This window comes from Sciurus carolinensis, chromosome 7, assembly GCF_902686445.1.
Source record: "Sciurus carolinensis chromosome 7, mSciCar1.2, whole genome shotgun sequence".
Classification (NCBI taxonomy): Eukaryota; Metazoa; Chordata; class Mammalia; order Rodentia; family Sciuridae; genus Sciurus; species Sciurus carolinensis.
The window spans coordinates 113,063,792-113,089,901 of NC_062219.1; the positions used below are offsets into that span (position 1 = coordinate 113,063,792).

Consider the following 26,110-nt stretch of genomic DNA (forward strand, 5'->3'; position numbering starts at 1 on the left):
AAAAAATTTTTTTAAGATGTTGATGGACCTTTATTTTATTCATTTATTTATATGCGGTACTTGCTGAGAGTCGAACCCAGTGCCTCACACAGTGCCTCACACATACTAGGCAAGTACTCTACCACTGAGCCACAAACTGAGCCCCTATGTGTTGAATTTTACTGACTCACTATTTGAAAATTTTGCCATGTATGTAAAAATTAGTTTCATGAAACTATTCAATATAATGAAGAAAATATGTATAATCATTACCTTTCAATCAGTGAATTCATTATCTCACTATTTTCTTGAAAAAGGCAAATGAGGTTGGTTGGTAGAGAAAGGTAGTTACATAAATGTTCAAAATGGCTTGCTCCAGAAACTGCAAATAGAGAAGAAAGGAGTAACGCATAAAACAACATCCTGCATGGGAATAAGCAAAAGCAGTTTTTTTGTTTTTTTTCCTGCAGTTCTGGGGATTGAACTCTACCAACTGAGTTCTATCCCCAGTCCAGCAATAGCACAGTTTTAAATAAGAAACTTTTTAAGTAAAATCTGAGCATTCATATTTGTTAGGAATAGAACTGGTAGGAAGTTAACAGAATGGCATATGGATGAGATCCATGGAAAATGATGCAACAAACAGTGGAATCAGGTGACTCCTACAAAATACTGGTCACAATTTCCCGGGGCAGCAGCTTTACAAAACATTTGGAAAACAGTGCACCTGCACAGTCTACTTCAGAGTGTTATTGTAAACATTAAATGAAAAAAATAATGTACAGGTATTCTGGAAAAGTTTGTAGCAGTAGAGAAATGTAAAATGATATTATATAGATGCTAACAAACGTATGGGGTGGGTAGGGAAGAAGAGAAGTTCACTGGACTAGACAAAGGGAATGAAGGGAAAGGAGTGGGAATAGGAAAGGAAAGACAGAAAAATAAATAGGACATAACTTTCCCATGCTTATAGATGAATATGACCAATGTAACTCCACATCATGTTCAACCACAAGAATGGAATCCTAATTAGAATAAGTTATACTCCATGTATGTATAATATGTCAAAATACATTTTACCATTGTGTACATCTAAAAAGAATTAAAAAATTAGAAAAAAATTTTAAAATAAAGTGATTTTATCATGAGAGATGACTTTAAAGACTAACTCTAATCACTAAATATTTTGGACTATTCTAAATGGTGCCTAGGCAACTAAAAGAATGGAGATGCCAATCAAAAAACTTTTAGACAGTTACATGCAGGTGTCCTATGACCAGTACCAGGCACTGTCAGACCATAAAGAGTTACATGAACCCTTATACTACTTTCATGAAATAAATTAAAAGAGAACACGGAAAACAACTGTGAAAGTACAACTCAACTCCCATCTTAAAGTGGGATTTATATGCATTTATGGTACTCTGAATTTAATGCCATACATTTCAAATTAAAAGTCACAATTTTTTTTTTCACTTTCTAAAATCTAAGTAACAGTTTTGAGTCACACAAACAATTTTCAACACTTAAAAGCAAAACTATGGGGGCTGGGGAGATAGCTCACTTGGTAGAGTGCTTGCCTTGCAAGCACAGGGCCCTGGGTTCAATCCCTAGCACCAAAAAAAAAAAAAAAAAAAAAAAGCAAAAAAAAAAAAAAGCAAAACTATGATCTTTATGGGAGTGCTCTACAGATGCAAAAAACATTTACACAGAAGTTTAAAAGTACATTTACTGAGATTCAAATAAAAAGCAGACAAAACACAAATATGCTTTTATTCTATAAACATGTAGTTTCAGTTAATCAGCTATGGTTAAACTTTTATTCAATTTTCATATTTACAAGTCAGCTTTATTCTACACTTCCTACATTTGAAAAGAAACAGGACATTACCTTGAATGTCGGGTGGGGATGGAACTCCATTTAGGTAATGAAAAAACAATGCAGAGCACTTCAGGAAAGGCATGATTCCAGCTCTGATGCTCTTCCACAGATGCCAGCCAGAGGGTATTTCTTTCAAGGCACTGCAACAGAAAATGAATATTAGAAAATCTAGTAAGAAAAGATCATTCTAGTTAAAGCACCGTGTGAAAATAGAACACATATGCTTAAGAGTAGCTTAACAGGTTGGTGGTAACCTTGACTATAACAGGATGGCAACTAGTTATGTAGCTTCCAACATTGCTATGAAAATTTACAGAAGTAATATAGCCACATAAAGAAAAAGTTTGGAAACTGAAAAACCATCAACTATTCCACATCTTATACCAGTAGGTATTATATTTGGCAAACTATTTTCATACTAATTTGTCTTATACCATTGTAAATATAACATGAAATTTTAGATTAACATCCTTTCCAGAACATTACATGCCATAATTTTAATACACTGATAATATTTTGAAACATGTTAACCATAACCTATACCAAACTATTCTTTCATATGCAAACACTTAGATTATTTTTCAATTCCTGGCAAATGTAAATGATATTAGAATGCACATCTTTATATACTTATAGGTTTTTCTATGTTGGATTATTTTGTTATTGTAGATTCTCAGAAATGAGACACTATAGTCAAAAAAGAAACATTTTATAGGTTCTTGACATACATAGTTAAAAGCTAAGTGAAACTGTTGTACCAAATCACAGTAACTCCAACATCATGTAATGTCCTAATAATTTCACATTATTCCTGCCATTGCTGAATATTACCTTAAAAAATACACCATGCCAATTTAATTTGCATTTAAATTTCCATGTTTTTGAAAAAGCACCTTTCCAAAGTACATGTATTTAAAAGATTGTGTCAGATCCTCTGAGCAAATGAAGGGCTCCACAGACAAATAAATGTGGGAAGCACTACATATTATTATCCTTTTCTAATGAATTTCCAATTATGCCAAGTATATCAATAGTATTACAGGTTACTCCTGGCTTTCTTCTTTTTTTGTGTGTGTGGTTATGCTGACGAAATCAGGAGCCCTCTATCACTAAGCTATACACCCCCATCCTTTTTTATCTTGAGACAAGATTTTACTACACTGCTGAGGCTGGCCTTGAATTTGTAGTCCTCCTGCCTAAGGCTCCTGAGTCACTGGGTTTATAGGTATATGGCCCTGTAACGGACTGTATCATCTTTTGTTAAATATGTCAACAGATGTAATTTCCCCTAATTAACAAATGAATTCCTTTCTCATGCTGACTATTAATATTTAGAGAAATGTCAATCACATAAGATTATAATCTCACCTTCCTGTATGCTGGTGAAGGGTTTTATACAAAGCAAGAACTGCTAATTCTTCTTCACCAGTGGGATTTTCTTGATCCATGCCATTGTCTTCTGAAAGATAAAGAATTTTAATTGTTCAAAGTGTGAGCACACTCCTGATCTCCACTAGATCAAAAAGTCAGTTGACATGGTAAGGGTAAAATCAGCTAAATGTATCACCTTCAAAGGTATGAAAACCAGCAAATTTCAATGTAATACATGAACAGTCATCTCACAGGGGCATTAACAAAACATGCAAGTTAAAAATATGAGCATTCTAGACAAAATTCTAAGGGGCTTCACTATTTTGCTACTCATATATTAGTAAACTTATGAAATCAAACAAAAGTGAAAACATTTACATTGCTAGGGAATTTTAAAAGGAGAAAGAAAATTTTCAAAACTTTTTACATATGAATAAACAGAAAAAACAAAGTCTAATTTTAATTTATAAATTCTTACCCAAATATATTTTCCTCTAATACTTAAAAAAATTTTTTTTAAAGTTATATATGGACGCAATACCTTTATTTTATTTATTTATTTTTATGTGGTGCTCAGAGCCTCATACATGCTAGGCAAGTGCTCTACCACTGAGCCACAACCCCAGACCTCCTCTAACAGTTTTTAAACAGAGAAAACTTGGGAAGCTGACAAAAAGGAAGAGTTACCTGTACATGAGGTAAGTAAGATCTGTATGATGTGTGCCATAGTAACCAGATGAAAAATGTGGAGGTCTCCAGTGCTGAGGCTGACCCCTGAAAAATCCTGACACTGCAAGGCAGGGAAAGCAAGTACCAAGCCCACCTACACACCAACAAAAAACATCAGTTAGTGCCTTTCCTCACAGCTAAACCATTTTCTTACCATGATCTCTTCTAGTTTAGGCCCTTTAAGAAATCTATTTTTTTTGGGGGGGGGGGGCGGGAGCAGGGGTTATTGGGAATTGAACCTAGAGGCATTTTTACCACTGAGTTACATCCCAGCCCCTTTTTAAAAAATTTAAGACAGGGTCTCGCTAAATTACTTAGGGTATCACTAAATTGCTGAGGTTGGCTTCAAATTTGCAATCCTTCTGCCTCAGCCTCCCAAGCCACTGGGATTACAGGTGTGTGCCACTGTGCTCAGTGAAATCTGTTCTGAAATGGTACACACATCAGAAAATTAAATAGGATCAGCTAAATGAAATGACTCATAGGAGCCTTGATGGAAATTATTTCATTTATCCATTGGGTTCCCTATGCAAAGTTGCTTATTGATTGACTGATTTTTTTTTTTTTTTTTTTGTACCAGGTATTGAACTCAGGGGCATTCAACCACTGAGCCACATCCCCAGTCCTTTTTCATATTTTATTTAGAGACAGGGTCTCACTAAGTTGCTTAGGGCCTTGCTAAGTTGCTGAGGCTGGCTTTGATCCTCCTGCCTCAGTCTCCCGAAATGCTGGGATTACAGGTGTGTGCCACCATGCCCAGTACAAAAAGCTTATTATTAATGAAAATAAAACATTTGAAATTTTTCCAGGGAGTGAACTATGGAAAAAGTATGGGCTTTGGCCCCCCACAAAAAAAGATCTAGATATAAATAATAGGTATTTTTCTTTCTTTTAAAAAAATTTTAATATTTTTATTGAAACCCATATATTCAAAATAGTATCATTTCAACATGGGATATTATTAAGATGTTTTTACTGTTTGTTCTATTTAGGTATACATGACAGCAGAAAGCATTTTGATTCATTGTACACAAATGGAGTACAACATTTCATTTCTCTGGTTGTACACAATGTAGAGTCACACCATACCTGTACATGGGGTAATGATGTTTGTCTCATTCCACCATCTTTCCTTCCCTCTGCCCCCTCTCTCCCCTCATTTCCCTCTACACAATTCAAAGTTCCTTCATTCTTCCCTTACCTGCCCGCCCCTCAACATTTTTCTTAGGAGCTTTTAGACAAGTTAACATCTCTGAGCATCTGTTTTTCTACTGGTAAACTTGAGATAAGATATAGAAATTTAGAATACATCACTAGTAGGGATATAAGGACAAATTTGATGTATGTGAAAGCAGGCAGGTACACAATGTTAGCTCCCTGCGGCTGGTATGGTGCTGCCAACAGTGATGGTTTTGCAGTAGCAATGGAAGAAATAACAATAGCTAATATTTTAGGTATACATTCCTTAAAACTCTTTATATAGATTAAACCATGAAGTTCTAAAACGATGATGAGTCTAGAGATTAAGGGGACAACACTTGGGCTGCCGTATGTGACAGTGCACTCTGTAGCCTGTGCAAGGAGACCCAGCTGAGGTGGAGCTGCAATCTGGCCACCTATTGCTTGGCCAGTTGTGTGTCCTAGAACCACACTGCACTTGCTCAGTAGACATCCCTCTCCCTGAATCATAAAAAGGGGCTGTCTGTCAATAAGTAGTGAAGCCACAGGATTTTATCTGCTCAGATTTTCTAAAATGCTCAAAAACACTACATGAACCAGCAGCGGCCTAAGCCCACAGGCTGCTGCTGTTATTTTTACCTCTTTATTATATGTAAAAAGCCCAGAGAGGCTAAATTACTGACCTTAGCCACAAAGCAAAATAAAAGAAGGAGGATATCTAGATACCTAGGTCAAGTCTGTTGAGTAGATTCCTGAATATTTTCTTTCCAAGGCTCCTCATAAAAAAATTATATAGAGAAGTGTAAGAATAATAGCATATGGTAGATAATACCTTCTCTATGCCTCTATACTACTCAGGTTTGGACCTAAGGTAAAATTAACAATAAAGAGGACATCAAACAAACTGTAAAATACCCACCAATAAATGAAACATGTCGATATCTAATATGCATGGAAGGTCTTCATAGCTATCATTAGGCACCAATGCTACAAGATTTAAAGAAAAATACATCAGCACATTTCATATGCCAACATTCGTTAAAAGGCATAAAATATAGTTTAAATTCATCTTTTTGCAAGTTATATATGAATTTATAAGCTAGAGCTTATATTTAAGAAAAATGGTACCACCAATTATTTCATTAGTAACTGAGAAGTTATACAGCTGAAAACAAAATTTCAGATGGGACATTTCCATAGCATATATCAAATACATTAATACTTACATGCAAAAAGTTTACAAAAGTGTCCCTGTACCACTGCAAGTGATGCCACTGTCCAATGTGCTGCTGCAAATCTTGTTAGTGACCTGAGACAGTCATCCTGAAATAAAGAAATTGACACAATTATCAAAGAAGTCAACAAGTGATTTGTTCTCTCTTTTAGAAATGCTAATTCAAAGCCCAGCTGCATATACAATGACATTTCTATATATAGTATAGAAATGAAATTATGACATCTTAATTTATTTCTGTATTTTATTCTTTGTCGTACTGGGGACTGAACCCAGGGCCTCACACATGCTAAGCAATTACTCTACCACTGAGCTAAATCCCTAGCCCTTTTCTAAAAAAAATGTGAGACAGGGTTTTGCTAAGTTGCTCAAGCTGGTTTCCAACTTGTGATCCTCCTCCCTCAGCTTCCTGTAAAGTTGGGATGATAGGCATGTGACACCCAGCCCTTTCTATTCTATTTTGAGATGGGTTCTGGCTAAGTTGTTGAGGCTGGCCTCCAACTTTTGATCCTCCTGCCTCAGTCTCCTGAGCAGGTGGGATTACAGGTGTATGTCACCACAACTAGTTCATGACATCTTTAACGACATGTCTTTAACAGAATGAACAATATGAACAGTATGGAAAATATCTAATTATATCCTCAATAAACAAAAGTCATCTCCTTGCTGGGTGTGGTGGTGCACTTTGTAATCACAGCAGCTGGGGAAGCTGAGGTCCTTGGCAACTTAGTGAGACTCTGTCTCAAAATAAAATATAAAAAGGGTTGGAGATATTGCTCAGGAGTTAAGGACTCCAGGGTTTAATCCCTGGTATCAAAAAAGGAGTCATCTCCATGCCACCATGTTTCTAGTTCTCTCTGGAAAAGAATACGTGGTACATGTGTCAATAGCCAGCCAGCAACGAACACTCCCAAAAAGCTGATGCAATATTTCTTCATGTTTATTCTAAAAAGATACTCCAAGTAAAAAGATACTCCAAGTATCCTGAAGTATAGGAAATACTTCAAATATTGGGGAAACTGTACAAGATGGAACCAGGGTGTAGACAGTCATAAAAAAACTTTTTTTAAGACTAAGTAGCAAGAATGAGAAAACGCTTCATTGAAAGTGAAAAATACAACAGGAACAAAACTACAGGAAAATAATAATCAAGTATAAATATGTTAATGAAAAAATATGGACAGGTGTTTAAGTTGATGCTCTTTTTCTTCTTACTTATCCTCTATTTTCCAAATTTTCTGTACTGTTTGGTTAATAAACACTGAAATGAAAACTCACTCCTGCTCACAGAAGCTTAAAGTCTTGCAGGTGGGAAAAGGAAGAGGTGGGAGGAGACAACTGAATGTGGTAGTCGTCTCCGAAAAGAGATACTTAATTTGTAGTATATGGCTCTGAGAGGTGTTCTAGGGAACATAAAGCTTGAAGAGCATTTTAAAGAGTTCTCAGAAGTCTGCTAAAGGCACTCTAGACACCCTACACATTAATATAAAAAAATACCTTAGTCAACAATGATGTGATAAGTCATATCATATCAATCATATCTCACTAGTAAAAACTGATATGGGGCTGGGATACAGCACTTGCCTAGCACCTATGAGGCACTGGGTTTGATCCTGAGACTGCACAGAAATAAGTAAATCAAATAAAAGTATTACATAAAGACTGATGTGAACTGCCCATTTTGCTGATTTACTATAAAGACACAATTCATACTCTATTCCTAGACATTCTAATTAATAAGTCTGAAGGGGCCCAGCTTTCTGTATTTTAAAAAAACTCAAGAGAGGGCTTTAATGCCCAACACCAACAGAGAACCTCTAATGCAAAATTTATATTCCTGAAACCTTAAAAAAGGGTTCTGAGACTCTAGATGTTTATAATGAAAAACAAAGTCAACAAACTAAACGGATGATGACTGACAACTGGTTTTTGTTTCTTCGTGAGGTCCTTACATCAGTGGTCCTTAATATTGGCTCCTGGGAAACTTCAAAAAAATGTTCATTCTTGGGGTACATCTCCAGAGACTCATTTAAGTGACCTATGATAGGGTGTGGGTGCTTCTCAAAACTTCCCACATGATTTGAAATGAATAAAACTGGATGATTTTGCTCTCAGAGCCACTTTTATGATTATAAGCTTAAACAAGTAGTGTACAACACTATCAGACACTAGCTACAGAATAAATATTAGCAAGCCATGATTATAAACCTCCTTCTTCGTTTTATTTGTACTCAGTTCAACATGAATTTGTACTTACTTACATGTTATTTATTTACTTATAAAAACGGCCAAATGCGGTAGAGTATGTTCTGTTATTTCCAATTACAGCATTAAAAGCCTCGAGAATAAGCACTCTGGTTTTTAATTCACTTTATCTTTTCAAGTGCTTAATTAAGCAACAGGTCCAGATGAAAAGAGAGTTACAGTTACTTTTAGAAATTCATTTTTATTTACAGAAAAATCAAGGAAAGTTAAATAATGGGCTGGGGATGTGGCTAAGTGGTAGAATACTTGCCTGGCATGCTGGAGGCCCTGAGTTTGATACCCAACAACACACACACACACACACGTGTGAACATTACTTTTTTTGATACCCTTACCAAAAAATAAGGATTTTACCCTGAAATGGTTAAAAAACTTTCAGGTTTGTGTTTTAAAAGAAGCAGAACCATCTACTTTCCACTTCATCCTTTTATGAATTGAATAAACTGAGAACTTACCAGTCTACATGGCAAAGGACCGAACAATGGTTTATCTTCATCACTCAGAATTCTTTCTGCAGATTAAAAATGATAATTTTGCTATGCATATTTTATTATGATCTTTTAAGAAGTGAAAAACCAATCCTTTCTATAGAAAGCACAATACTGTCAGATTTTGGAATCTTTAAGTCATGTCACAAGAATTAACTTCAGATGAAAAGTAAAGCCATATTCCTTCAACTGATAAGATACTACAACTGCCACCAAAACCAATTCTCTGTTGCTGTGGTTAATTTATAAACTGTCAAATCAGCATTGTGTCAGTGTACTACATTTCCTGCTTAAATCTATTATTTCTTTATATCGTTGTCCAATTTAAATACCTCATTTAAAACGAGAACTCTACATAGAATTCCTATGAATGTATGCTTATGACTTTAAGAGAAACAACTATCAGTCTCTTACCTATGCTCTGGATGGTGTATGCACAACTACCCCAACACATTATGGGCACTCGGGGATCCTCTTCATTGGGATGAACCTTTAGTCCCACCTTATAAGTAGCAGTTCCAAATGTTGTTAGCATTTCTTTTATGCTCTCAGAATAAGGGTTCCTGAAATGGATATATACAGGAGTAATTAAAATGTCATACACATCAATAAAAATAATTGTTTTCTTTTTCTCTTTCTTTTCTATTTTTTTGTAACAAGGATTTTGAACCCAAAGGTACTTTGCCACTGAGCTACATGCCATCTCTTTTTAATTTTTTATTTTGACACAGGTCTTGCTAAATTGTCCAGGCTGGCCTTCAACTTCTGATCCTCCTGCCTCAATGTCCGAAGTTGCTGAGGTGACGTGTGTGCCACCATGCCCAGTAAAACAGTTCAGTTTCTTTCTTTTTAGTTATACATGACAGTAGAATGTATTTTGACATAGTACACATACATGGAGTATAACTGCTCATTCTTGTGGTTGTACATGATGTGGAGTTTCACTGGTTGTGTATTCATATATGAACAGAGGAAAGTTATGTCCAATTCATTCTACTGTCTTTCCTATTTCCATTCCCCAACAGTTCAGTTTCTTAACAGTTCTTTCCTATATTGGAAATGAACCACTTAATATGTATTTAGAGATAGTTATATGTAAAGGGATAATCAGAGATAGCAAACTGTCCCATTGTCCCTGCCTGAGAATTCTGCTCTTTGGGTTAGCAGGTGGGAGGTATAAGATTCCAATCAGGGCAATAGACAAAAGTCTACAAAATGAACTATGGGGCCCTTAACCCTTTCTCTTCCTCATTTGGACAAAATCAGCAATGCATATCCACTGCCAAAGACTGGTTTTTCCAGTGAAGAATTCTCAGGGGCAGGTTGTTCTACACAAGTGAGACTAGTGGTGGCTTGATCACCTTGCTGTGAGGCTCACAAGTCACCTGTCCACCAGGTATACAATGACCTTCTTAGTGCCAAGGACCAACCAACATTTAAATAAAACATCAAAGAGATAAATCAAAACAAACAAGCAGGAAAAAAAAAAAATAAAAAAAAAAAAAGAAAAGAAAAGAAATCAGGGAAAACAGAGACAAGTTAAAAGAAAATTAGCTGGGCAGGGTGGTGCATGCCTGTAATTCCAGTGGCTTGGGAGGCTGAGGCAAGAGGGTCCAGTTCAAAGTCAGCCTCAGCAACTTAGCAAGGTTCTAAGTAACTCAGCAAGACCCGGTCTCTAAATAAAATATAAAAAGGGCTGGGGATGTAGTTCAGTGGTTCAGTGGCCCTGGGTTCAATCCCTGGTACCACAAAAACGAACACACAAATAAATACATAAAATAAATTAGAGGATTAGTCCAATAAGGATAACGGTGAGCTATTAGTAATACTATTCAAAGAACAGAAAATGAAAGAGGAGAAACTTATCTAAGAAAGCACAAAACAATCATTTAAAAAACCTCTTAGAAAAGAAGGACAGAAATCTGCAGGTTCATAAGGCTTACTGAAAACAGCCAAATGAATGAAAAAAGATTCATATAACAAGACATATCAGAGAAATTTCAGAACACTGGGGATAGAAGATCCCAATTGTTTCCATAAGTAATAAAGTTGGTAATAGGAATCAAAATGGCATTAACTTTTTAATGGATCCTAGAAGTTAGGAAAACAATTCCTTCAAAATCTAGATGAAAAATTACTTCTAACCTAGATTTTTTAAAAATCTTTTTTTTTTTTTTTTTTAGTTGTAGGTGAACACAATACTTTTATTTTTATGTAGTGCTGGGGATCAAACCCAGGGCCTCACCTGTGCTAGACGAGAGCTCTACCACTGAGCCACAACCCCAAACCCCTGACCTAGAATCTATACCAAAATTATCAACCAAGCCTACGGATATAATAAACATTATTTCAGACACGAAAATTTAACATCTAGGTATCCTTTTTTTGGGACTCTGAAGGATGTATCAGTACAAAAGATGGAATGAGTTAGGAAAGATGAGATGTATAATTTAGAAAATAAGGAGGGGCATGGTCAAGGAAAAGCTCCAGATGGTAGGGTACAGGAGGGCAGAGGCTATGAGAGGAGGCTCCAGGACAGGTAGTCTGAAGGTTTGAGCACTCAGAAACAAAACTGCTAGGTTTCTGACAGACCAAATGTACCACTCAGAAACAAAACAAAACAAAAACCCCTAGAAATATATACAGAGAAAATCAAGTACAATAAAAGGTAATTAATTATTAACTATAGGAAAAGACAGAAAGAAAATACAATATACAACTTACATCAGAAGAAGAAACAGTTATAAAAACTGACAATTGATTTAACCAAAATATGTGATATAATTTACCAGTCAACAGAGAGATAATGTTGAATCAGAAATATGGAGGTAAATATTAGAAAAGATAAATAAAATGACAGAACTGGGGGTAGAGAGAGGAGCATGGGAGATAGAGGACAAATGCTTTTCTCCTATTAAAGTCTTCTAGTTCTCTATTGATTCCAGGTAGTTTTACATGCAAGTCACCTTACCCTTATAATAACTTGAGTTATTCTTACTTTACACATGAGGGAAATGAGGTTCAGAAAGGTTAAGCAATTTGCTTAAAGTTGCACAGTTAACAAGCAGTGGTGCTGGGAACTGAACCAAGTAGTCTATTTTCAAAATCTATATACTTTGTAATTAATTGGCTATGAGGTAAAGCAGGATTGAAAATACTCTGATTTTGATTCTGGGTTACTAGGAGTTTTATGGGTCCATATTAGAAACATGGAAGTCAGAAGAAACAGGGTTTGGTGGGAAAACTGAGTAGTTTGGAGTTACATGTCCTGATGAGATATCAAGGAGCATCAGAGGGGCTGGGGTTGTAGCTCAGTGGTAGAGTACTTTTTTGGCATGTGTGAGGCACTGGGTTAGATTCTCAGCACCACATAAAACAAACAAATAAATAAAAAGGAGCATCAGAGGCAGAAATTGCAGGAGGTTGGCAATGCAAAATAGGAGAGATTGGTAAGAGTCAAACATGCCACATGGTCCACATGGTTTAGATTTTTTTTCAATATACTGAAATAAATATCATGGAATGCTTAAATTTCAGAATTCAAGATCAATATCCTATAATATTTGCTTTCTAGTTTGCCAAATTATATTCCTATTAACTGCTGACTTAATTTCAAATGGACTAAACATAAAAGAAGAAAAATACTAATACTCACTTAGGATGAAAATTAGGCCTGAACCCATCAGGGAGCTGTAATTCATCCATATTTTCTGAATTCTTTGAAGAGGCAGTATCTACAGAAACAGGCATTTTATACCATTATTCAATAGTTCACAATAATTCTATATGTTTCAGTCATGTAGGCAAAAAAACAAAAACAAAACCAGAAAAAAAGTCCCATTAATATCCATATAAAGCATTAAAAATATATTATTCTGGTTGAATGAGGTACTGTCTTCAGAAACTTATGCTTTTCCTCATGATAGAGCCAACGGAACAAAAGAAGAGTATGTTATTTTGTTTCTGTAAAAACCAATGATATAAATCCTGCTCATACTGCCTTCTCCACAAAGTCATAAGTAAGTGCACCGTCTATGAAACTTGGGGAGTCTTTGGTGCTGCTAACAATAAAGTAGGTCAGTCCACCAAGAACTTTAGTTAGCTTTTCAACAGTGAATCTCCTTCATCCCAGAAGATTTCTGACAAAATGGATTAAGTGGGAAGTATTCACTATAAATTCCCATGAACCTGTATACTTTCAAGGTATGAAAAGTAATGCAGTAAAATAAAATTCAGTTTATTAAGACAAAGAAAATTAAAAAGAATCAAAATTTTAAATGGAAAGTTTCTTTTTTAAACAATTTCTTCTGGAAATATATTTTCCAATCATCTCAGACCTCAGAGAAAAAGAAAGAAAATGGGTTACCAGAACTTACTGGGAGTACTTTCTTCTTTCCTAAGAACCTGTAATGCTTTTATTTGCTGAGATGTGATTCTAATCCATTGAGTCAGATTTGGTTGGTTTGAAAAATTTGACTTGCTAGAAAAGATGATAGAGAACATTTAGTACTTTATTTGTACTTGTTTAAGATAGAAAAGATTTCTGAAATCATCACAGGTAATAGTACTTTTGACACATTTCAAAAAATTTTTTTTTAAAGGCAAGAGGAGAACTGGGGTTGTGGCTCAATGGTATAGTGCTTGCCTGGCATGTGTGAGGCACTGGGTTCAATCCTTAGCACCACATTAAAATAAATAAATAAATAAAGGTAGTGTCCATCTACAACTAAAAAAATAAAAATTAAAAAAAAAAAGGCAAGAGGAAAATCTATTGCATTAAAAAAATCTGGATATTGGTCAATGGAAATGAAAATGTTAAGGTCAGTTGATGGTAATAATGTTGTTAAAAACTTCACTTTTAAGCTGGATGCAGTGGTGTATACTTGTAATCCCAGCAGTTTGGGAGGCTGAGACAAGAGTATCATGAATTCAAAGGTGTCCTCAGCAACTTAGGGAGACCTTGTCTCAAAATAAAATATAAAAAGGGCTGGGGATGTGGCTAAGTGCCCCTGGGTTCAATCCCTATTATCAACAAAACAAAACAAAACAAAATTTCATTTTCTCTAGTACTGCTATTTGCTGGAATTTCTTAAATATCATAATCAGTACCACGATTGTTTACTAAGTGCTCACTATGTGACAAACTATTAGCAAAAGCACTTTATTGTAAGCATCTCATAGTATTAGATTTAATCCTCTAAATATTCACATTTATATATTACTGTCTGTTTTACAGATGAGGAACAAGGTTTAGAGCTATGTAACTTGAGTAAGGCCATAAGAAACAGATTTGACATTCAAATTCAATTCTGTTAGACTCCAGACTTCTTATAAGTGTCTTTAATTATAACTAAAACATATTTGACTTTCATGGGACAAGAAAACCAAAACAGGAACCACCAAAACTACAGGTGAAAGTCAACCAATGTGATTTCTCCCTATATGCAGTTAATCTTTAATCACAATGATTATTATTTTTTGTGTGTGTGGTGCTGGGGATTAAATCCAGGTCCTTACACATGCTCTGTAAGTGCTCTACCACTGAGCTAAGTCCCCAGCCCAATGATTAATTTACTTCCTCATTCTTTTATTGGTGCACTACAGTTGTACATATTGATGGGATTTGTTATATATTTGTACATGTACACAATATAATAATATAACTTGACCAATATCACTCCCTAGCATTTCCAAGGATTTTTTTTTAATCAGTTCAAATGCAGGTATGTTAGTATGCACCATGATATTCATTTATGATTAAAACATTTCAGCTTATGTTGAAACCTACTGCAGTAGCATAGACTAAAACAGCAAAGTCTGAATTCATAAAATTGAAGAGAAAAACCTGTTTTGAAATGAATGCAAATAATTGCACAGAAATAGATGATTTATATTCATAAAACTTAAATTAGTACAGGTTGAGTATTTCTTACCCAAAATGCTTTTGACTAGAAAGAAATATTTCAAATAGATTTTGGATATTTTCTGATTTTGGAATATTTGTGTATAGCTTATTGGTTGAGTACTTCTAATTTGAAAATCCAAAATCCTCCAAAATCTGTAACTTTTTAAGTATCAGGTAGGTCCATTTCAGATTAGATATGTATAACCTGTATTTGTGCCTATAAAGCAGATAGGCGAATTCTAAATTGAGGAATGAAATTCAGATTTGGACAGTACACAGTATCAAATTAACATGTGAAATGAATATGTCTAATACTGCTATTAAAGTATCCTAAAAATGTCTTGGCAAGTTGCTTAGACTGGCTTTGAACTTGTGATCTTCCTGTAAGGAAATACCCTTGGTCGGCTCAGGAATTTTCCATTTTAAACACCCTGTTAAGGCTGGGTGTGGTGATGCACACCTGTAATTCTAGAGACGCAGGGGGCTGAGACAGAAGGATTGCAAGTTCAAGGTCAGTCTCAGCAGCAGGATCCTGTCTCAAAATAAAAAACAAAAAGGGCCGGGGATGTAGTTCAGTGGTTATGTGACCCTGGGTTTAATCCCCACCCCCCCAAAACAACAACCACAAATAAAAACAAATACACTATTACAGTTTGGATATGAGGTGTCCCACAAAATCTCTTGGGTTAATGTAGCAATGCTCAGAGGTGAAAGACTAGATTATGAAAGCTGTAACCTCATCAGTCCAATCCTAGTTTTAGTAGACTAATTGAGTGGTAACCGTAGGCAGGTGGGGCATGGCTGGAGGAGGTGGGTCACTGGGGTCATGCCCTTGAAGGGTTCATCTTTCCTGAGGTTCCCCTTCCTCTATTTTTGCTTTCTGGCCACCAGAAGCAGAAAAGCTTCCTTCAACTCATCCTTAGTTCACCTTGGGCCGGGAGAGACAGAACCTGCAGACCATGGACGGAACCTCTGAAATCAGGAACCAAAATAAATGTTTCCTCCTCTAAGTTGTCTTGTCAGGTGTTTTGGGCACAGTGAGAAAAGCTGACATACACACCAACAGATTTTCATTTTACTAGTCTGAGCATTTTTATAATACATGAGAGAGATATTTAAAGAAGGATCCCTCGGGGGGGAAAAAAAAAAGACTCATTTTTCATGAATACACAGAGATTTTAATATCTTCTATAGTATTTTTAAAAATATTTTTAGTTGTAGATGGGTGCAATACCTTTATTTTTATGTGTTGCTGAGGATCGAACTCAGTGCCTTACACATGCTAGGCAAGCACTCTACCACTGAGCTACAACCCTAGCCTCCCTTCTATAGTATTTATGGGTGAGTAAGAAACCTGAATTTTGGCCTGTTCCTCCCTGAAAACCAAAATCATAACCCATAGGTCTGTTAGAAATAATAACTAGGTAAAAGTTCTTTTATTTTCCAGGAAAGTACCTGCAAAACATTATGCAATTATCTAGGGAGAGTTTCTCCCCCTACTTTATTATTTTATTATCTTCAAAACAAACTATTGCTTTGCTAAGGCATTATGAGACAAAACTTACCTGTTAAAAATATTTCTTGGAGGGAGCAACAGAGGAATAACGGTATTACTCAAGCATTCACAAAGGGGGCAAAGGAACTCTCCATTTTCTACATCATAGCTTGTATGTAAACGTAACCTCTGTTGCCTTCGCTGCTCTTTAGCTTGAACGGAATCAAAATACCTTTACAATTAGAGAACATGAGGCATCAAAAACAATGGTATTTTATTTCAATGAGAGTCACAAGCGTCAACATTTTAAATCATTTAACGAATACTTAAAAAATGAACTGAATTTTTTTTTACACTGGTACTATGATTTTTGAGTTGTTTTAATAATCAAAATGAATTAACAGTTCTAAAAGAGGAAGAAAAAAATGACTTGCAAACAAGCACTTCAGAGGCAACAACAGAAATTTCTGGTACTATGGCTGTCTGGTCACTTTCACAAGGCTGACTTGTTTGGGACGTTCATAACTCAGTGAGCACAGTGCTAGGATATTAATACTGCCTTGCTGATTTTACAGAAGCACAAAAAGTACCAAGATAGAATAAGTGCAGGGTTATCCCATCTTAGCACAGGGAATCCTTACAAATCCTGGGGAGTAACAAAGGACTAATGTCATCATAATCAAGAGCTATTCACCTTGGATCTGAGGAAAGAAAGGCAAAATTATTCTAGAGCTTATCCCATTGTAAAAAGCCCTTTTCTTTATCTAGTTTATCACTTAACACAGATCTATGCCCTTCTTTGGAGGGATAAATAGGAGACATATAAAACTACATTAAAATATATTAAAATTAACAATTTAATAACTAAAATTAAATTTAAAAATTTAATTAAAATAAAAAATTTCTAATAACTCCTTTATATATATGAAAAACAAATCACTTTTATTATTAGACAATATAGTTTTTCTGTCAACATCTTTAGTTCTTTGTAATTTTCATCTACAATGGAATTTCCTTTATTTAAAAACTCAATTTTGCACCTTCAAATAAGCTAATATTAAGATTATAAATTACCTTTGCCAACAATGGGCATGCATAATGTGTCCACAGCTACCAGTGTGTGTTCCGCAAGACAGATCAGGGTGCATGAATAATGGATCATATTTTTCTGTATTACAAAACAAACAAACAAAAAAAAACAACAACCAAAAAACCCCAAGCATTTAGTTTTCCTGTAGTAAATGTGCAACTTTATATTTGTGAAATCCTTTATAAGGACTTGTAAACTTGAAATGAAATGCTAGTTTATTGCTTTCATTTAGGATATCAATACTGTTTTTTAGGATATCAATAATTTATTCAAGACCCTGGATAATTTAGAATGCCAAACTAATTTTCATCACTTTGAAAAATTAAACATTCCTGAACTGCAAACTGAAACTGGAACTCAGTCAGTATTTAAGTAGTCAGTCCTCCATATGCTTGAGTTCCGCATTCACAGATTCAATCAATGGGAGACAAAAATATTAGGGGAAATAAAGTAGCATCTGTATAGATAAACAGACCATTTTCCTAATCATTAGTCCCTAAACTATATAGTGTAACAACTATTTATGTAGCATTAACATTGTGTAAGGTAATTAAGTAATCCAGAGATAATTTAAAGTATATGGGAGGATGTACACTGGTTACATGCAAATACTATGTCAGACTGTAAGTTCAGTCTTTGGGCAGCGAGAAATTCTAATTCCATCCATCATGTCCTCATGCCCTGAGCTCAAGGCAGAAAGGTTAGTCTTCATGGGTTGCCCTTAATACATTCAACTCAACTGGGTCACAATGATCTCTGATAAAAAACATGTTTTGATAATAAAGAGTATTCCCTAGAAGACTCTGCCTTTAAAGATACTCATGCATACAGTAATCACAGTCACTGTACCAGAGTCAAAATTATAAAAGAATATCTAAGCTTATACTAGATCAGATGAGAAAGAAAATTACTACACAATTTTCTGTTCTGGTGGTGGTAATTTTTATATTCAAAAGGAGAAGAAAAACAAAAACAAGATGAATGTCATCTTGAGTTATATATATATATATATATATATATATATATATATATATATATATTAATATAATCCTCAAAATTCCGTTAACACTCTAGGAAGAATTACTCAAGTTTCAATACACTTTATATATCAGGATAGCACAAATAAAACAGCATAAAGAAAATCTTTTATGATATAAATTGTGAAAATATTTGGAAAATCCACCTACAGTCAGCCAGTCTTTTCTTTAGGAAGCAATATTAAACAAAATTAGAAACACTATCTTTGACTTAGAATAAATTTATACAGCACACGGTTAAAAGAACCATTTTTTAAAGAGTAAACAGGCCAATACTGCTTCTAGAGAGACAGCAACCCTACCATGGACTCTTGAACCTTCTATTCTTCACTATGAAAGTGCTTTGGAAAGTCCTAATTTGTAAATTCCTGGCTAAAGAAGTGCTCTGGAAATTCCTAAGACAGTTCCTACTCTAAGTTCACTTGGATATCACACACAAGAATACAGACATAGTAAACAGGCTGAAGTGAAGACAACAGACCTAAAGGTATGCAGTTCAGATCTCCCTACAGGAATGAATGACACACTCTCAAGTCTTGGAAGACTATTATTCCTCCTTGAGGGAAAACTGGTCAGGCCTCTTTCCATGGTGACTTGAGACCAGTCATTTGTCAGTTTTGGGGTAAAAGATATAGTCTCCTCACCCCAACTCAGGAAAATTCTGACAGGTTATCAGGCACCAGACCTTATGGGGCTCACTGATGCCCTTTGGGGACTCTATCATAGCTCAATATCTTCCTTTGCTCAAATCTGTTTCTTTTTTTTTCTTTCCACAGATGTTGATCCCAAGGCTCTCCCTAATAAGTGTCCTGTACAGTAATCTCTGTTTTAAGATGCTGCTTTCTGGTAGTCCAAATCTGACTCTAGGCTTGCTACTCTCATAGGTAACTCACAGCACTATTCTCAAGAGAGTTCACTCTGACTCTTATCTATGAGACAAAGTAATTACTATTATTTCAGTGAATCAACAAAGTATGAGGACTTTTCAACTATGCTGAATGACAGGAAAGACCATTAAGTACCACAGTATGTTAATGCCACATCACAAGAAAAGCTCTTCTTTCAATTTCTGGTATTTATCAGTTATGTGAATCAGGCTTGATACTTAACTGTCTAGAGTAGTTCCACATCTATCAGGAAAGTAATTCCTGACAAGTCACCTACTAAAGATAGCACCATACTTCTGGAGTTATTGTTAGATCAATAAAATCTCCATATATTACCAACTACATTAACAGGTAGTCATTATTAACAGGATAAGAATCTGGCTACGACTTACCTGGATCCTGAATAAATTTACTTCTGTTTTTTGACAGTACAGTTGATCTTTGAACAAATGCTGCCAAGACCATTGCCCTGCTTTCCACTTTAACTTCTTGTTCTTCTTGACACAAAATACAGGTAACAAACTGTCTTTGTTCAGGGACCTGAGTTTGTGCTGGGCCCAGTGCTGTAAGTGTCACATCTGAAACCAGAGGGCTGTAACAAAAAGGTTATGAACATAATGAATGAGTGTAAAGGGTTTTTATATAATCATAGAACAGTAGACTCCAGATATGTACACATTTTTTTTTTTTTTTGAGAAAGTAGTGAGAAGTTTTATTGTCCAAACAAAAGATCATAATAGAAGACAAATAAATTAGTTGTTCTGATAATTTTGGACTTCAGGGCTTCACTATGAGAAGATCATTTCCTTATGTAAACAAAAATCCTATCCAAAACAAGCCAGCAAGTATCTGAGACAGTGTTCAAGGCAAATGTACACAGTGAGGAGAAATAAAAACATGGTTTCTAAGATATGTGTTGCATAAAGATATGAAGCTCATTTTGGTGAAAAGTTTTTTTGTTATTTTCAATTATTCTATCTCCCCTACAAAAAAGTTTCAAACCCTGACCTGACAAAAAATTGAAATAAAATTGACACTAATTTTACATGAACTTCAAGTGTATAATCTAACTGTACTTAACATCTTTACTCTAAAAAAGTTTAACATTCCAGGGCAGGGAGTACAGCTCAATGGTAGAGCACTTGCCTGGCACGTGCAAGGCCCTGGGTTTAATCCCCAGCACCACAAAAAACAAACAAACAAAAATCTTAATTTCTATTTATTAATATCAAAAATATCTAATCAATAGACTTAAATTTCTCCCTTTAGGAAGTTCCCAACCAAATTAGAGTTAAACTAATCTCACTTTAAAGTGCAAGAAAGGATATGCAAGACTAGAGTTTGTTGGGTTGGGGTTGTAGCTCAGTGGTAGAGTGCTTGCCTCACATGTGTGAGAAACTGGGTTCAATTCTCGGCACTGGGTATAAATAAATAAATAAATAAACAAATAAATAAATAAATATCAATCGAAAACTAAAAAACAAACAAAAAAATCCCACTAGTGTTTGTTCTTTTTTTTTTTTTTTTTTTTGGTGGGGGGTACTAGGGATTAAACTCAAGGGCACTCAACCACTGAGTCACATCCCCAGCCCTATTCTGGATTTTATTGAGACAGGGTTTCACTGAGTTGCTTAGCACCTTGCTTTTGCTGAGGGATGGCTTTGAACTCGTGATTCTCCTGTCTCAGACTCCCAAGTCGCTGGGATTACAAGCATGTGCCACTGTGCCCAGCTAGTGTTTGTTCTGTGACACACAAAAGAGAAGCATCCCTCCAACAGCAGTGGCCCAAGATACCAATAAGCTGAAGAACTGGCTACGTGACAGAGTAATTCATTAGATTGACCAATGAGCAAGAAAACTCTAGTTTTAGCTTAGAAAAAAGGGGTCCTTGCCAAGTCTGATTGCTAACTATACTTAGACTTTAAACAGGTCTTAGGTTCCCCTAACTAACAAAGCTGAAGCACAACATCAGCAGTTAAGAAGGCCAAAGTTGGGGGCTGGGGATTCTGGTTGTGGCTCAGTGGCAGAGTGTTTATCTAGCATGTGTGAGGCACTGGGTTTGATTCTCAGCACCACATAAAATATAGGTCTAACAACATCTAAAAAAAAAAATGGGAAAAAAAAAAAAAAAAAAAGCGGGCGAATAGCTCAGCCTGTAGAGTGCCTGCTGAGTGTGTGCACGGGCCCAGGTTCGAATCCCCAGCACCTCGGAAGAAAGCAGAAAGTAGAAAAAAAAAAAAAAGGGCTGAGGAGATAGTTCAGTTGGTAGAGTGCTTGCCTCACAAGCACAAGGTCCTGGGTTCAATCCCCAGAACCACAAAAAAATTTTTAAAAATTAAAAAAAAAAAAGGAGGCCAATGTTGTCCAAACTTGTCAGCAGACACTTCTACACCATGATGAGTCAGTGCTCATGTTGATGGTGGTATAAAGTAGCCCAGGTTTTGGAACAGCATAAACATTATTTACCTAATAAGCAATGATCAGTCCTGGTCTGGGGTAAATGATACAAAAAAGGGTAATAAAGTTCCCCAAATATCACTGCTGAGATTTTTTTTATTTATTTTTTATTTTTTTATTTTTTTTTTTAAAGTCTGACTTTAAAGCACTACAAAATGGTTTCTTCTACTCAAGGGCAAGCTTTGCACTGATGTTTCTCAGAATTAAGTATGTCTCCAACTTTAGCCTCAGTTTGAGTTTTCTGTTTGTTTTCAAATATAACATTCCTATGTCAGAGCCAAGGTAAAAGGAGAGTAAAGGACAAGAAACCCTCTATCCTGAGTCCCTGGGAGAGAAAACACTCTAGAAGCCAGTGGGTGTGAGCACATTCAAGTCATGTGGTTTGAGATTATGGGTTTGTGGCAGTTGTTTCTTCCCTTCTATTGCTGGGACTTCCATTTGGGTGGCTTGAAAGTTGCTGGATCTTTAGTCATTTGGGTGGCCTGGGCATGGATCGAATCCATGAGAGAGGGCTTTTGGACTCCTTTTCAGGCCTGGATGGCAAAACCTTCAGAATTAGAATTCTGAAGAGGTCTTGGTTCAAAAAGGCTCCATTTATCTGATGAGTTTCTGCCCTTATCTCCACTTACAGGGTCCATGGTGCTAGGATTTGGACCAGGTAAGGCTACAGATGAACCAGAAGAAAACCAGCCTCTGGGTCCCTGCTTAGGAAAGAGTGTGGGGTGCTGCTTGGAGTGGACTGGGCTGATGGAGGCTGCTTCTCTTCTTTTGTTATTTCTCCACTCTGCAGCTCTGGTTTGTGAAGTACTTCTGCTACTCGGAGGTACTTGGCCTCCTTGGTGGTAAGGCCCTTGTGAGGTATATAGCCAGCATCTCTCAGTCCTGCCTGACTCTGTTTTATGATCAGAGAATTCATGATAACATGGGTAACTTTAGCCTTCACCACTGGACTCTGTCCATACTATCAGTGACAGTTGACAGGGTCATGGCAGGGTTCATACACTGACCTCTCCTTCCTCTTCCTTGGCAAAGTGCTGATACTTGTGCTCTGCAATCACTGGCTTCCAGGGGATGCTGCCCATGTCTGATGGAGGAAGAATTATGAGTGCAGGGTCCTCAAGGGCATCATCGTAGCCGAATGCCCAGCAGTATGGGTAGGGACATCTTGCCTAAAGGCCCACTACGCCCAGAAGTGGGTACTTCTGGTTGTCTTGAAGCTATTAAGAGACTGGGATCCAGATGTTTTTTCTGCATATAATTTCAAAGTTGAGTCCCTGCCACCACAGTGAAATGATGTAATGAGGACATTGTCCAGGTGCTGCAAATTAGCAAAGCTTCCCCAGAAGAATCCATCCAGAGCTTCTGTTCTCCAGATGCCTCTGAGGTACCTGTTGTCCAAACTCAGAAACTAAAGTGGATCTGAAGATTCACATCTCTCAAAAGAGATTGTGGCACAGTCCTTGAGAGTGGTGGCAACACCAACCGCCCCCCCCCCAAGACTAGAGAGCACAAGCTCCAGGAATGTAGATATTTAACACATGGTTTTAATAACTTGAATAGTCAGGAGTCTTTTATGTACTTAAACCATCTCCTTTAATCCTTACAACAATTCAATATGTAGCACAGAGGCCATGTGCTAGGATTAGTGTATTCTTTCAGGAATGTTGAGGGTCTCATGTAGAAAATACATTAGGTGTACACCTGAGTTATCTATAGACAGAGATTTCTAAGATTAATTCCCTTAACTGGATGCCACAAAACTAACGTACTTACAAAGAAAAAGAAAAGAAACACTGCCCCTGGTTGAGAACCACTCTGGTCAAGAGATTTTAAAAATTATGATTACTTTCCTTACCTATTATCAAGAACAGCAGAGGTAGAGGAATCCAGTTCTAATGTCTGCTGAAAGAGCTCTTTGTTCTCATCAATAAAGTGCCGCTGCATCTCAGACATCTGGGCCATGATTTTTTCTCTACGCAGTCTGGCAATCTCAGCTTTTCTTTTCCTCTCAGCTTTGTCTTTGTCTCTTGAATTCTGAAATTATGCTTCATTCAGTTAGACCATTAGAAGCAAAATGTCCATTTTCTTTGCCAAGCAGAAATATGTTTATTACAAATATTCAAAAATATTGCACAATCTTACTTAAACCAGAGAAAAGACCCTCAAACAGCCTAATGTTTAAAAAACAAGATAACCACATCTCCAAAAAATTTGCCACACAAATAAATATACTTGTGGCACATTTCTTGGAATTTAAATGTTTGTGAATAATATCAACCTATTGAAGATGAGTTTATTTGCTCATACTGAACTTGCTATAATTTTTCAGTATTATCACACTTCACTTTCTTTTTCTTTTTTTATAGTGCTGGAGATCAAACCCAGGGCCTCATGCATGCAAAGCATTTACTTTTTTACCTCTTCCATTATAGTTCCTTCTGTCTCTGCCACAGGACTGGTAGAGGAACTCTCTCTTATCTTCTTAATAGCATTAAAAGTCTAAGGAAAAAAAAAGTAGTATCAGTTATCCTGAAATTATGAAATATTATCACAGTATACAAAAAAACAAATATTTAATGTTTCTCACAAAAACAGAGTGGTACAAAAGATATTACCTTTAATATCCACCTAATCATATCTTTGTGGACTTCCAGGTAGGGGGCATTTTGTAGTGTCTCCAGCATAGCTAGTATGCTTGGAGAGTTGTTTGGTGCTTCACCAGGTTCTATGGCAGAAAAAATAAAAGGCACAAAATAACAACAGCTGACACTTCACAGAGCTTAGTCTATGTAAAAGAAGATGAATGCAGTTGTTTATAATTATCTGTTGTCCATCATTTAATTACAGCTCTACTTATTAGGGATTTTTAATGCTTCTTGAGAATGTGACATATTTGTCAACAACTAGAATTCATTTAGCATTCAAAATTGACTTCCAACACTAAATGATTAACATAGCCTCTAGCAATACTAAAGGAAAACTCATCTAAAAAAATCTGGTCTGAGATTTTACAAGTCTAAGAAAATGAATCAGGTGAACTTTATGTATAAACATATCTATTTGCTTGGAGTTTTTCTTTAACAAAAGGTACATTCAAAGTAAAATATATTTTTCCCTTAAAAATTCATTGCTTCTTTATATGAAGAAAATAAAAATCTTAAGTCCATATTCAAGAGTACCTTTAATCCAATATTAGCTAATTTAGTTTATAGTCAGAAATGTCAAATTATTGATTTTATTGATTTAAGTGCTGACATTCTGGCAAAATATTCTTCTTTCCTAAGAGGAGAAGGGATTGAACCATGTGATGTTGAATATTCTTCCAGATCTAAAATTCTGTGACTGTGCTTTATGGATTTGACTCTAGATGAGAGGATTCTTTCTTTCTTTCTTTCTTTTTAACAAATAAATATATATTGTGTGTTTTACTTATAGGAAATATTTAACAAGAATGAGAGTGATGTCCAGAGAAAAAGATAATTGTTTTAAAAAAGAAAGGGGAGTTAGTTGTCTTTGTGGTTATCCTAAAGTAAAAGCATTAGAGACAAAGAAGACAGCAGATTCAACATTAGTTCATGGGAAGAGTATCAGTAGAAAAAAGGACTAGGGAAAGGCTGGCATCCACAAAGACAGTCTCTAGTGGGCAGGCAGTTTTCTTCTTGCTTTCATTTACATGGATAAAGGCAAAAAGGCAAACCACAGATCTAGCAGTAAAGAAGACCACTTCCTCCTCTGTCCTCAGTAGTAGAGGATACTATTCTCACAGTCATTATTTAGGAAGAAGTGGCACTGAATAAACTTATAGAAACAATCCTTTTCAACTCAGGAATTCACAAATCGTATCAAAACAACATGAATTCATTTATAAACACCTCAGCACATGGCTGAATGCAGGTCTGGGCAAGGCAAGCACAAGATGAGCCTGGTCAACTTTGGTGCCAGAAAGCAGGGTAATATTAAAATACTAATTGGCTAGGTAAGTAGAAGTGACACAGAAACTGACTACATGAACTCCCACTGACCAAAAGTGGCACAATTGAGTATCAGAAGGAAAAATAATAACTATAATACACTGAATAAATAAAAATGGTATAAGTAATATTTTTAAAACC

The 26,110-nt window shown here is 35.8% G+C and overlaps 1 protein-coding gene and 1 pseudogene across 3 annotated transcripts in view; both read right to left on the reverse strand.

Moving 5' to 3' along the window:
- Window positions 1–26,110, reverse strand: part of Ubr2 (ubiquitin protein ligase E3 component n-recognin 2) — a 129,147-nt gene that overhangs the window by 9,156 nt on the left and 93,881 nt on the right. For all 3 annotated transcript variants that reach the window (XM_047557688.1, XM_047557689.1, XM_047557690.1), the window contains 16 exons: window positions 24,614–24,723; window positions 24,417–24,497; window positions 23,854–24,032; window positions 19,934–20,133; window positions 17,602–17,695; window positions 16,598–16,759; window positions 13,504–13,607; window positions 12,783–12,861; window positions 9,542–9,690; window positions 9,095–9,150; window positions 6,367–6,463; window positions 6,060–6,127; window positions 3,920–4,055; window positions 3,230–3,320; window positions 1,871–2,001; window positions 253–361 (listed from right to left, as the gene is read on the reverse strand). In XM_047557688.1, the coding sequence (XP_047413644.1) occupies window positions 253–361; window positions 1,871–2,001; window positions 3,230–3,320; window positions 3,920–4,055; window positions 6,060–6,127; window positions 6,367–6,463; window positions 9,095–9,150; window positions 9,542–9,690; window positions 12,783–12,861; window positions 13,504–13,607; window positions 16,598–16,759; window positions 17,602–17,695; window positions 19,934–20,133; window positions 23,854–24,032; window positions 24,417–24,497; window positions 24,614–24,723 (1,846 nt within the window). The remainder of the gene's footprint in view (window positions 1–252; window positions 362–1,870; window positions 2,002–3,229; window positions 3,321–3,919; window positions 4,056–6,059; window positions 6,128–6,366; window positions 6,464–9,094; window positions 9,151–9,541; window positions 9,691–12,782; window positions 12,862–13,503; window positions 13,608–16,597; window positions 16,760–17,601; window positions 17,696–19,933; window positions 20,134–23,853; window positions 24,033–24,416; window positions 24,498–24,613; window positions 24,724–26,110) is intronic.
- Window positions 22,071–23,277, reverse strand: LOC124988306 (putative monooxygenase p33MONOX; annotated as a pseudogene).